The 12700-nt window shown below is 63.7% G+C and overlaps 1 protein-coding gene across 1 annotated transcript; it reads right to left on the reverse strand.

Moving 5' to 3' along the window:
- Positions 1-572: 572 nt before the first annotated feature.
- Positions 573-12371, reverse strand: TMEM179 (transmembrane protein 179). The gene is made up of 4 exons (XM_027957461.3): positions 11940-12371; positions 5864-6001; positions 4207-4285; positions 573-2829 (listed from the first exon to the last, which is right to left on the reverse strand). Exons 1-4 carry the CDS (start codon positions 12242-12244, stop codon positions 2650-2652), a joined length of 702 nt encoding a protein of 233 aa, XP_027813262.1. The 5' UTR covers positions 12245-12371; the 3' UTR covers positions 573-2649.
- Between the last annotated feature and the right edge of the window lie 329 nt (positions 12372-12700).

The following is a 12700-nucleotide window of genomic DNA, read 5'->3' on the forward strand; positions in this document are numbered from 1 at the left end:
AGCCCAGCAGACAGAGGCCCGCCTCCGGGGGCAGCAGCCCTTGGGGACCCTCCAGCATCACAGCTGCCAACCTCACGGACACCCGCCGCCCCCTGCGCCCACCCACCCCCTGAAGAGGACGGGCAGGCTAAGTGGCAGAACCGAACCCACGGGAGTCAGCCCCACCAGCCCTGAGCCCGTCGTGAGGGGAGCACTCGGGGGTGCCTGGCTTCCCCAACACCCCTCCTCAAGGCCCACCGCTCTCAGCTCAGGGCTTCTGCAAAGACCCGCTCAGCTCCGATGGGTCTGCAAGACCTGGACCCCCGCTGCTTTGGGGAAAGTATCGCTCAAGGTGCACCCGAGAACACTGAGAATTCTGAAACACGAAATCCATCCTCACACCCGAGCAGTGACAGGAAGCAGACAGAACAGAGCCCAGATGGAGGCTGCAGCCGCCGGGGGCGGGGGGCTCCCGGTTCCCAGCAAGTCTGGGAAACTCCAGGAGCAAACACAGAAGGCGGTGTTTTCAGTCTTCAATTGAAAGCAGACAGAAAATAGAAACAAAGGCAAACTGAAGAGGCAGAAAAGATGGGTAGAGAGACACCTGATCCTTCGTCCACATTAGAGGCTCAGGTATTTTTGTTTTTATTTTGACTTGAGAAATAAATACATTTGCGTGGAAGAACCTTCACTTTCAGTTAAGCTGGAGTAGAATTAAGATAGGATGTCCATTATCAGACAGCACTGGGGAGAAGCAGGCACTGAGGAAGCGGCAGGGCAGACCCTCCTCAGGGGCCCCAGGGCACAGCTGGCCCCTCCAGCCCCAGGCGTCCTTTCCCGGCCCACTGCGAGGCCACCGGCTCCTGTCCCAGGACACCCTCCCCAAGGCCAGCCGTGCCTTTCCCGGGAGCCCCCAGGATGGGGAGTCTGGGGGTGCCAGTGCAGCTGGCCCACGACAGCCTGTGTGTCAGTGACCGTTGCGCTTTGCGCGTGGCCCTGTAAGAGGACACAGGCCTCTGCTGGTCTGACCGAAGGGCTGCCCAGACCGGCTCCAGGCCATCCACAAGTGCCAGGCACACCCACACCTGCAGCAGAGCCTCTGGTCCAGAAGCCCACATCCAGGGCCTGCTCCACCCTCCAGAGCCCAGATGGCTACCGCCTGCTGGGGGGCAAGGCAGAGCCACCCCCTTCTGCGGAGAACAGACCAGGAGCTCCCAGGCACCAGTGAACTGGACAGGCAGATCCCCTTGAGGGCCTCAGGTTCTGTCAAAACCCCTCCCCAAGGCCCCTGCTCCTCTGGCCAGAACCCCTACCAGGCCAAGGGCCAGAGCATCTAAGATGCCAGGAGCCTCCATCACCTATGCCCCGAGCCCCCCTCCCGAAAGATGCCAGCTGAGCACATCATGACAGGTGACGTGCACCTTGCTTCCCAGGGCCAGGCTGCCTGCTGCAGGGGGCCCCTAGACCCAGGCCCAGATCCGCGGCCGCTGGATGCCCCAGGCCCCTCCTTTCAGGGAGATGGAGACACAGCAAACCAGCATGCAGGCCAGACCTGCCTCCTGAGCCGGGAGCCCTGAGCGGCGTCCACAGCCAGGCAGCCCCAGGCGGCTCAGCACCGAATCCCGGGCCCCAGGCCCCCGCCAGCTCCTCCGCCTGCTGCCACGGGGGCGGGATGCACCCTCGGGGCCCCCTAAGATGGGAAAGCGGCCCCTCCTCTGGGGCACAGGGGGCCCTGGGGATGGGGGTGCAGACAGCTGCCTGCTCTGGTCTCCACCCACACACGCACGCTTGCACACACACTTGTGCACAGGCACGCTCATGTGTACACACAACACGCTCACACACGCTCACACCTCGCCATGCAGGCTCACGTGCACTCATGCACGCTCGCACACACTGGCCACGGGCACTCACAGCGCACACACGTCCACACCCTCGCACGCCTCACATGCACGCACACACCCTCGGTGGCACCTGGCCCCTCTCCCCTGCAAGACGTCACTCCCACATCCAGAGCCCAGGTCTCCAGCCCACAAGCACAGGCCCAGCCCATAGGGGGGCCCCTGGGGCCTCCCCAGGCCAGGCCCCCAGGAAGCCCGCACCACCGCTGCGGCCTGACCCCAGGCCGACCCACCACTCTGTGCTTTCCCAGGGGCTCTGGAGCCAGAGTCGGGGGCTCTTAGCCCTGGGGGCCGCCTGGGCGAGGGGCTCCTTCCCGCACGCGGCGCTTGGCCCGCAGGTGGCGGGCTCCTCATCCCCCGCACGGTTCAGGAGCAGGTGACGAGAGTGACGCGTGGCCATCTTGGGCTGCCGGGGTCACACCGAGGTCACAGGCTGCTGCCATGGGACCTGGCAGGAGGTCACACAGACGGCGTCCAGCCGAGGCCCACAGGGAGGCGTGACCACAGCAAGCCCACTGGCCGGGGGCCTCCGCAAGGCTTACCCCCGGGATGGGTGGAGGCCCCTGCATGGAGCCTGGGGGCTGAGGGCGGCCCCACCCCCGCTGGCTGCCAGGCCGGTCCGCGGTGGAGACCGGGCGCCCAGTGAGGGGGTCGCTCAGCACTGCACACAGAGCCGAGGGGAGGCATGCAAGGCGTGGGGGCTGGGCAGAGCCAGGGCCACGGCCCAGGGCCGCACGTGCCCCCCAGCCCAGGTGGGGGCCGGCCAGGCCTAGATGACGGCGCTCTTCTCATCCTGGAAGGCGGCGCGGGGGGCAGGCCGGGCCAGCAGCAGCTCCTTCTCGTGGACCAGGTTGTCCAGCAGGTCCTCCTGGCGGTAGTTGTGGTAGACTTTCAGGAAGGCCAAGACGGTGATGGCCAGCCAGGCCAGCCACGAGGCCCAGAGGCCGAACTGCAGGGGCGGAGAGCACGTCAGGGGGCCGGCCAGGTCCAAGGGACACTGCCGGGGGCACCTGCCCACCCCCCAGGGCCAGACAGGATGGGGGCGTCACCCCCAGTGTCTGGTAGCCCTCGGCCCCAAGCCGCGCCCCTGCCTCGGGAACACTACCCATCCTCGTGTCCAGGTGGGGCCCCCAGGGCAGGGGGCGGGTACTGGGCCCATTCGGCTCCAAGCAGAGCTCGTTTCTTCTGTAAGGGAGCCTCTTCCAATCACTGGAACAAATTGACCTTTATCTGCTGTTTCCAAACAATTGGAGGGGAAACAATTTAATCAGAGCCAGGCTCAAGGCGCAATTAAACTGGCTCCGTGGAAGGTGTTTGTCATCGCTCAGCCTGCACCTCCCTTATCTAACCAGCACAAACTAGTGGGAGCGTTTCCCACTAAATTTACGTGAAGGTGTCTCTGGCAGGCTCGGCTCATCTCAGCTGGACCCACTGACGTCCAGCCCCCCAACCTCCACCCCAGAGGGCTCCTCACTTGGAAAAGACCCTCAGGCCGGCCACTGGCCAATGCAGGGCCAGAAGTGGACCCAGAGGCTGGCGGGACCTGCCCGGAGCCGAAAGAACCCACCTGCCCAGGCATCCCGCCACCCCCGCCATCAGAGTCATCATCAGGGTCAGGCGCAGATGTTGAGGGACAGGCCCTCTCTGACCGCACGTCCCAACACACTTGTGTCCAGCAGACAGGGTCCCTAGACTGACCCATGGTCTCCTGGAGGGCAGGGGACGAAGCTGATCCAGGGGCAGGACTGGCAGAGCTGAGTTCCCCAGACAGTGGCTAGGGGCTCCTCCAAATGGGAAAGCCAGATTCCCTCTAGGGACCCCCTCCCTCCCAGCTGGGGCTTCACTGTGGGTCCTCAAGCATCTATCTGAGGGCCCACGTGGAGCCAGAACCAGGATCCAGACTCCGGGCCCCAGCCTGCAGGCTCAGATGAGCAGCACAGAGCCACCCCTCACCCCCCAGGCCTCCCGCTTCTGCCCTCAGTTCAGGCTGTTCCCTCCTCCCGGAATGCTCCACGCCTCACTCCTCCCTACCCACACAAAATCCTCTGCCTCCAAGATCCAGCCCTCCTACAGGAAGCCTTCCTGACTACTCCCCCAGCGCTGTGCTCACTGTCTCCTCTACCATGACACCATCCTTAACCAAGAGTCTGTTTCCTCCTGGATGGGGCGGGGCTGTGCGCTCAGTGAACGCTCAGCAGAGAGTGGTCCCCTCCCTGGTACCCCGGCAGCCCCGCCCACCCGGGAAGCCCCACCCACCCGGACAGCCCTGCCTACCCAAGAAGCCCCGCCCCTGAGCAGCCCCGCCCACCCGGGCAGCCCTGCCTACCTGGGCAATCGCAAACTGATCATAGAAGGCAGAGTTGTCCACGTTCAGCTCCAAGTCGATGCCCTGGAGCTCTTCACAGCTAAAACAGCAAGACGCGGGAGTGGACGGTGACCGCTGGGAGGGCCCAGCAGGCAGGCAGCAGAGCATCATCCCCAGATGGCGAGGCGCTGTCCCCGAGGCGGGGCAGACAGGGAGCTGCCGGGCCCCATCGGTGGAGCAGGGACCCTGTAGATCTGACCCCATCTGACCCTGAACCATGGGGGATACCAGCCCTGGCCATCACTCCCCTGAAGCCCCCGGCCCTGCCCCCCGTGGCCCCAGGGCACTGCAGGACCAGGGGCTGCAGAAGGCGCAGGCTGCAGCTTCTGGCCCCTCAGTCCCCAGACTGAGCTGCACAGCAGCCCTGCTTGAGTTTAACAGGCATCCGAGGGCACCCCTTTAACCTCCTGGGGCTGGCAGCACAGGCCAGCAAACCCAGAGGCAACCCACAGGACACGACACAGAGCCCTAGTGACCTCCACAAGCTCCTTGTATGTGGACAGGCTGGGCCGGGCTGGGCCTCCGAAGCCTGGAGTGGATGGGGCCTGGGCTCAGGGACCTGTAGCCTCTCCAACGTCAGGACACAGGAGTGGGAGCCTGGTGCCCAGAGAGAGGGAGGCCCAGAGGCCCAGGCTCACCCTGGAAGGAGCTGGGGGGATGAGGCTGAGGGCTGGAAATGGAGTTCTTGAGGGTAAAGAAACACTGGGTACCTTTCCAGAGGAGCCCAAGGCCATACCCAGGGGCCCGTCCCCGCTCTGAGGACTCGGGAAAGGGCGCAGGGTGTGGTAAGTGGCTGGGGGCTCGGCAGGGAGAGCCCACACAGCTCAGCATGGGTAAGACCCCCACACACAGAGGGGCTGCCCTGCTGTGAACCCTGAGGGAGTCACCCACCCTGGGTGCTCAAACCTTCCTCTGTTGTGTGCCCGAGGCTTCTGCAGAGGCACCAGGACCCCAGGGCGAAGGGGCAGGGTGGCAGGCAGGGGCCCCACCACTGCCTCTCACTTCAGCTCTGTCGTTGGTTTACACGTTCAAGTTCCAGATCAGACTTTTCTTAGAGAAAGAATCTGGAGCCTCTGGAAGAGGTGACCCAAGGGTCCCCGCCTTTCCAGAGCCCTGTCCTGGGGCACTGGATACTGCCCTGAGGGCTGGGCAGTGGGCAGCCCTAGGCCAGGGTCCAGCAGTCACCATGCTCCACTTGGGGCTGCCCCAAGCCAGAGACAGCCCCTCACTCAGGACCCAGAGCATCCTTCCTGGCCCGAGGCCTCTGTTCCCCACCCCCTCTGACCAGAAACTCCCAGTCCTGCCCCTCTCACCCCGCTCACCCCATCTTCATCTTCCTCCTAGGACCTGGAGCCCAGCCCATGGGGTCCCGTCATCCGACCACATGCTGGCGATGATGGGGAAGCTGGGACCTCTGACCTCCGGGACCTCCACCCCCACCCCCAGCCCATCCCCAGGGTCCTTGGGGGGCCTGCTCCGGTGTGAAGCTGCTGCAGGCTCCCTGAACTGGGAAGGGGGTGCGGACCAGCGGAGGGTCCCCACGGGAGCACCACGGGCGGCAGGGAGGGTCCGTGCAGGAGGAGGTTGGTGGGGAGTCGCAGCGGGGCCCGGAGCGCACCTGCGGGACACGGCGCCCTTCTCGGTGATGGCGTCACACCACGCGGTGAAGCCCACGCTCACGATGGTGCTGGCGATGAAGACCAGGAAGACCACGAAGGCGCTGATCAGCAGGCTCAGGAAGGCGTGGAGGAAGGAGCTGCAGCGGGCGCGGGAGGCCGTCACCGAGCCCGCCTGGGCCCCCAGCACCCCTGCAGCGCCAGGCGGCGGTGGGGGGCAACCCCGGCCCTCGGGTTCCCAGCGGGGCCCTGGGCCCCAGGGGACCAGGTGGGGCCAAGCAGGGTCCCCGCCCTTCCCAGAGCGTCCCTCATCCCACAGCCCCGCTGCCCAGCCCGTCCTCCCAAAGCCCCGGAGTGGGGCCCATCTTATGGCAGAGACAGGGCCTCTGCTTAAAGGCAGGTCCACCCGGTTCCAAAGCATCGAGGCCAGCAGCCTCGCTGGCAGGCCAGACCGCCTTTCCTGGCGGCTCAGCCTCACGGGCACCACCAAGGCCGTCCTGGCGGCTCACCCTCACGGGCACCACCAAGGCCGTCCTGGCGGCTCAGCCTCACGGGCACCCACCAAGGCCGTTTACCCGCACGGCCATCAGCACGGCTGAGCAGCACCCGCACTGGGGGCTGCATGACCCTGCTCTGATTTCCCCACTGGAACCTAAAAGGCCAAGGAGTGACCAGGGCGGGCGCCTGGGGGCCCTGGGGGCCAGGCCGAGAGGGCAGAGCTCACTCAGGGCGGGGCTACACTGCCCGGGGGGCCAGGGCCTCTCCAGGGTGCACATGGGCAGGTCCCCACTGGGATGCTCTCAGACGGCGCCAGCATTTGCCCTCCCGTGGGGCAAGCGAGGGGCCATGGTGGGAATACCCACCCTCTGGACTCTCCTAGCCACCCAGGAGCATCCTGTCTTCTCCAAACCACCCCCGGGAGACCCAGAGTCCTGCAGGAGAGCAGGTGGCCCAGCTGAGGCTGCAGGGGGCGGGGGGACAGGGCTGTCCCGCCGAGAAGGGCCAGGGGGCAGAGGGAACTCCCCCAGGTGGGACGGCAGCCCGGGCCCACCTCCCACCTGCTGCAGATTTCACGTGAACATCAGTGCTTTCAGGACATCAAATCTGAGCGGAATGATTGGCCAAATACGGCTTCACAGAGAACATTCATCAAACAAGGTGTCGGCTGGGACCTCAGCCAAGAAAACATCAAAGTTACTGTCCCTGAGCATGGTGACTGTAGGCTGAGGCCAAGGGGCGATGGACACGATCCATCCATCATCCACCCCCCACAATCTGTACTGCATCCTACAAGCCCAGGTGGGCTCCTCACCCTCTGTGTGGACAGACACCTTCAGGGAAACCCTGGACAGCAGGCCTGAGACACAGCCGGCCCGTCAGAAAGCTGCCCCTTCCCACCTCTGAGGGTAACTTACAACAGTCTCTGAGAGACAGAAGCCCCAGACACTCCAGCCGCATCCCTATTAAAGGGACGCAGTTTAGGGGTCTCCATCCCACAAGACAGGCTTCCCTTATGTCTCAGCTGGTAAAGAATCCGCCTGCAATGCTGGAGACCTGGGTTCAGTCCCTGGGTTGGGAAGATCCCCTGGAGAAGGGAATGGCTACCTGCTCCAGTATCCTGGCCTGGAGAATCCCATGGACTGTGGAGTCCACGGGGTCACAAAGAGTCAGACAGGACTGAGCGACTTTTTCATTTCCATCCCACGAGACAGGGAAGGGTCCGTGCTGGGGTCCTGCCGGCCAACAGCCGCCTCCGACTCTTCCCTCACTTTCTGCCAGTTTCCTCGGCATCTGTCCCAGGCTTTACAGGCTTTTGAAGAATTGGGCGTGTGAGAACCTCACCCAGCCCCCCAGGGTTCACAGTACAGGAATGGGAGCCTGGCACTCACAGGGTTAACTCCGCCTTCCTCCTGCCACCTCCCAGGGTGCCCTGCCCGGATGTGCCGTCTCCATGGTGACAGCTATCCTGGTAAGCCCTGGGAGCGATGCGCAGGCTGAGGGACACGTGTGGGCAGGCAGATGGGTTGTGTTAACCCAGCACTCCCCAGCCATCAATCACAAACCACGGCCACCTGGACACACAAGGCTGCCCCAGGCCCCCGGGCCTGAGACTCACCCTCAGCTCAGCCAGGGCCCTGACCCAGCAATGCCCCAGGAAGACACAGGCACCACGAATCCACGGACCCTCCCTCCAGGCAGCAAGCAGGGTGACTCCCCCTGTACAAAAGCGGCCTCCACCCATGACTCTTCACACCCCCCGGGCACAAGTCAGGGGCGCCCGCTTTGCAGACACACTCTGCATGAGGAGGGAGCTGGCGCCACGGACACTGTGTCAAGACCACGAGCATGAGACCCAACCATGAGCCCCTCACACAGAGCAAAGGGTGGGATTCCACCCTCAGTCTTGGTGGGCTTCCTGGTGTCTCTGAAGTTGGTCTCTTAAGAGATTAAGGTGCACGCTGAACCCCGAGCAGCTAGACCCCTCTTAAAAACCCGAGTCTGACCAGAGCAATGGGTCCTCCATGGGCTGGACTGCAGGGGCCACCAACGCCCCTGAGGGCCTTGTCCATCACACGGCTCCCTCTACCGCCCCTCCCAGCCTCCTGGCTCTCCCTGACCCACCCCAGACCTGCTCCCCTGGTCTGTACAGCTTGACCAACTGTGCCAGAACTGGCTGCCCACAGCTGAACATTCTGCCCACGGCAGGTCCAGACACAGCAATCCCAGAGGGCTGACTCCTTGACCAGACAGTGAATCTGCAAAGGCGTCTGGGCCCATGAGTGGCCATGAAGCAGCAGACGCCAAGAGGCAGCAATCTTTCTGTCATCCACTCAACAATCACTAATTTAGTGCCTTCTGGGCGCCATGCCCGACGCTCAGCCCTGAGCACACAGAGGTGAACAGGTGTGTGCCCACCATGGGCACAGCCAGCCCAGGGTCCCCTCGGATGGACAGCCGTGACCTCCACGAGAGCTTTGACCAGGGCCTGCAATCAGAGCTAACACGGAAGAATGGCACTCGAGACAGACGGCAACACAGCTGACTGACTGCCAACCGAGTTCTGTGACGGACAGCGTGGGGCGGGTGGACGCACGTGGGCCACCACACGGCCGTGATCCTGATGGCCGAGAAGGGCGTTCTGCAACAGATGTGCCTGGAGAAGAGAAGGCTGGCTCAGCCCTGGCCGCCAGGGTCGAGCCCACTGGTGGTAGCACAGGTGAGCCCCTGGAACTGATGCAAAGCGACAGAGGACCCAAGATGTTCCTCCAACCAGGACAACTCAGAGGAGCACAGGCTCCCTCTGCCCTCAGGGGACAGGCGCAAGGAAGGAGCGTGGGGAGGCACGCACACCGCCAAGCCTCAGTTTTCTGTCTTTAAAACAGGGATGGTAAAAAATCTAAAAAAGCAAAAGAAGGGGTATATGCGTATGAATGATTCAGTTCCCTGGTGGCTCAGACGGTAAAGAATCTGCCTGCAATTTAGGAGACCCAGATTCAATCCCTGGGTGGGGAAGATCCCCTGGAGGAGGAAATGGCTACCCCTTCCAGTATTCTTGCCTGGAGAATTCCATGGGCAGAGAAGCCTAGCGGGCTACAGTCCATGGGGTCCCAAAGAGTCGGACACGACCAAGCAACTTTCACACATGTATACCTGATTCACGTTGCTGTATAGCAGAAACTAACACATCATTATAAAGAAACTGTACTCCCAGAAAAATTAATTTTGAAAAATATGAGGATGCTCATTGTCTCACAGAGCTGATGGACACCTTCTATGAGACAATGAAGGGTGGAAGCTGACCCCAGTTCCTGCCCAGCTTGTGTGAAGTGGGCAGCATGCATGACCAGGACTCCTTTCTTGCAGGCTCTGGGCTCTCTGCACCCTGCCTGCTCCCAGCCTCTGGTGTGTGTGTGTGTGTGTGTGTGTGTGTGTGTGTGGGTGTGTGGTTAGTTGCTCAGTCATTTTCTGACTCTTTTGCAACCCTACGGACTGTAGCCCACCAGGCTCCTCTGTCCATGGAATTCTCCAGGCACGAATACTGGAGTGGATTGCTGTTCCCTTCTCCACCAGCCTCTGGTGGTCTCTCTGAAATCTCACATCACTCAGAGCCACAGGGGCTGAGCCCCACCTAGAGAGCCACTTACATGTCCTCACCGGGTAGACGCTGAACACCCTGAGGCCACTTATCTTGTAGAAATGAGCAGGAACCATGGGTGTGAGCTGATGGTCAAGCCATGGCCCCCACCTGGCTAGTGCCCTCTGCCCGCAGCTGCACAGACTGAAGGGACCTCCGCCTGCACCACCTGCTGGCCACCCGTCCTCTTCCCCAGACCCCGTCTCATAATCAGAGCTGCTCCTCCAGCCTCGACCTGGGCCAGAGGCACCGACCGGCTGGCACCACGCTTGGCAACGTGGGTGCAGGTGAAGCCTCACACATCTCAGGACACAGTCGTGAAGGCTGAGGGTGGAGTGAGCAGGGCAGGTGCCCTCTAGGACTGGCCTGGGCTCACCCCGCAGAGCCCCCAGCCCACAGCACGCGGAGAGACCCCCGGCTGACACGTGGCTTCTGCAGACCCCGGAGCCTGAGTGCACTGGGTTGAACTGCATCCTCTGCAGCACCAACCCGCGTCGGCACCGCAGTAACCGAATGAGACCTCGCTGGGGAGTAGGGTCTTTGTGGGTGTCACCAAATTCAAGATCTCCGGATGAGGTCATCCTGGCCTTGCAGTGGGCCCTAGGTCCAGTGACTAGGGTCCTTCTAAGAAGAAGGAAAGAGACAGAGAGGAGGCCCCATGCAGAGGGGGACAGAGACTGGAGTCACGGAGGCCCAAGCCAAGGGACATCAGGGTGGCAGGCGGCCACGGGGCACCAGGAAGAGGCCTGGAAAGGGTTCTCTTCCCAGATGGAACCAACTCTGCTGACTCCTTAATTTTGGGCTTTTGGCCTCCGGGACTGTGAGAGAATACACCGTTTTAAGCCCCCAGTTTGTGGTGCTTTGTTACGGCAGCCCCAGGAGCTCATGCACATGGGTTGCTGGGATTTCACACCCTCCCGGGTTGGGATCCCCTAGCCTCAGCTGGCCCTTTGCCTTTCAGCTTGCAGCCTCCTGTTATCTCTCCGCCCCTCTCTCCACCCCAAAGCCCAGACTGAGAGAGCTCAGGGGCCTCTACTCATCTCCTACTTCCCCCCCAAAAGAAGTGAAAAGCCACCCAGAACCGCCAGAAGATGATGGGTGGGGTGATGGGGCAGAGTTGGGAGAAGGCCTAGCTTCCACGTGGATGTGAGGGCTGACAGCAGGCAGGACTGGCCTCCTGTGCCGGAGCACTGGCCACTCCAGGGCGTGGCGATCCACAGCCTGGGCATGCGGGGCTTGGGGGGGGGGGGCACAGTGAGTCCCACAAGGGTGGAGGCCCGGGGAGTGTTACTGACTGAGGACCCCCACCCCAGGGAGCCACATCCCCCTCTCTCACAGAATAGAGCCAAGACAGGGAAAGGTGAAGAGGAAGACAGAGGCCAGGAGCGAGCGGGGGCCTCACTCGCCAGCCACTCCCTCTCCCACATCCCCCAGCCAAGGTGTGAGTGCTGGCGGTGGGCCCCGAGGGCTTCCCTCCAGCTTCCCTCTGCCAGGAGGATGGGGACGCGGGGAGGGTCCCCGGTTAGTCTGGTGGGCCTTCTGCCTGCCCGGTTCTTCCCCAACCACCCAACCCGACGGGGAGCTGTCCGCGGTGCTGACGGGTGTGGGCCCCGCAGAGCCAGCGAAGGAGGCCCAAGCCCGCTCAGAGATGACGATGCAACATTTGCGCCCCCGGGGACATGGATGGTGACGCGCACTTGTCCAGTGAAGTACTGGCCTCGTGCAGAGACGGCCGTGGCCCCTGGGTTCTGCGTGGAGACAAAGGGCAGTTTCCCTGGAAGTGATGAGCCATGACACATTTTAAGGCCTCTGGAACCGTGGGGAGATGGAGGGGCTCGCGCTCCTCCTTGGGGAGCTGTGGGCACAGAAGGGGCGCCGTGCCGGGGGTGAGGGTTGCGTCTGTCGGTGAAGGGCAGCCGTGAGACACCCCCTCCCCCACTTACCCCTCGTGTCCCTTGCAGAGGAAGAAGAGCGTGCGCCAGGCGTGAGCGGCGGCGAGCAGCAGAGAAAGCAGGCTGGCGAGCAGGCTGAAGCGGCAGGCGGCCGGCGGCCCCCACTCCTGCACGGCGAAGCGCTCGCGCTCCTGCACCGTCAGGTTGGCGCTCAGCCACATGCCCTCGGTGAAGAGCAGGCAGCGGCCGCGGAAGTCGTGGCCGTTCTCAGACAGCGGCACCACCACCACGAAGCTGGACAGAAAGGCCAGGAAGTAGCAGACGCACTGCGCCAAGAGGAAACTGTTGAGCGCCATGGCGAGGCCTGGCGGGCCGAGGAAGCGGCCGGAGGACGCGGCGAGGCCGGCTGGGGACGCGGGGCGAGGGGCGCCGGCCGGGAGCCGGGGCCGCCTGAGTCTCCCGGCGCCGCGCGCAGGCCCGGCCGGAGCCGCGCGCGAGGCTGCGCAGTGGCTGCGCCGGCGGGTCCTGCGCGCCCCGCCCGGGACGCGTGCGCAGCGGCCGAGCGCGGGCCGCGCCTGTGGCCAGCACCGCGGACAGCTGCCGGCGGGAAGGCCGCAAAGCCGGACAGCGGGCGTGGGGCGTGGGAGGCCACGCCGGGGAACCGGGGCACCGGGGCACCGGGGAACCGGGCACCGACGCGGAAGCAGAACGAAAATCAGGAAGCAGGAGGACCGCTATGTCGGCTTACGGAGACCCGACTCTGGGGCCAGGAGCTACGTGTGTGGGCTTCACATGGAACGGTTCCCTGGTCC

The sequence above is a fragment of the Ovis aries genome, chromosome 18, assembly GCF_016772045.2.
Source record: "Ovis aries strain OAR_USU_Benz2616 breed Rambouillet chromosome 18, ARS-UI_Ramb_v3.0, whole genome shotgun sequence".
In the NCBI taxonomy this organism is placed as follows: Eukaryota; Metazoa; Chordata; class Mammalia; order Artiodactyla; family Bovidae; genus Ovis; species Ovis aries.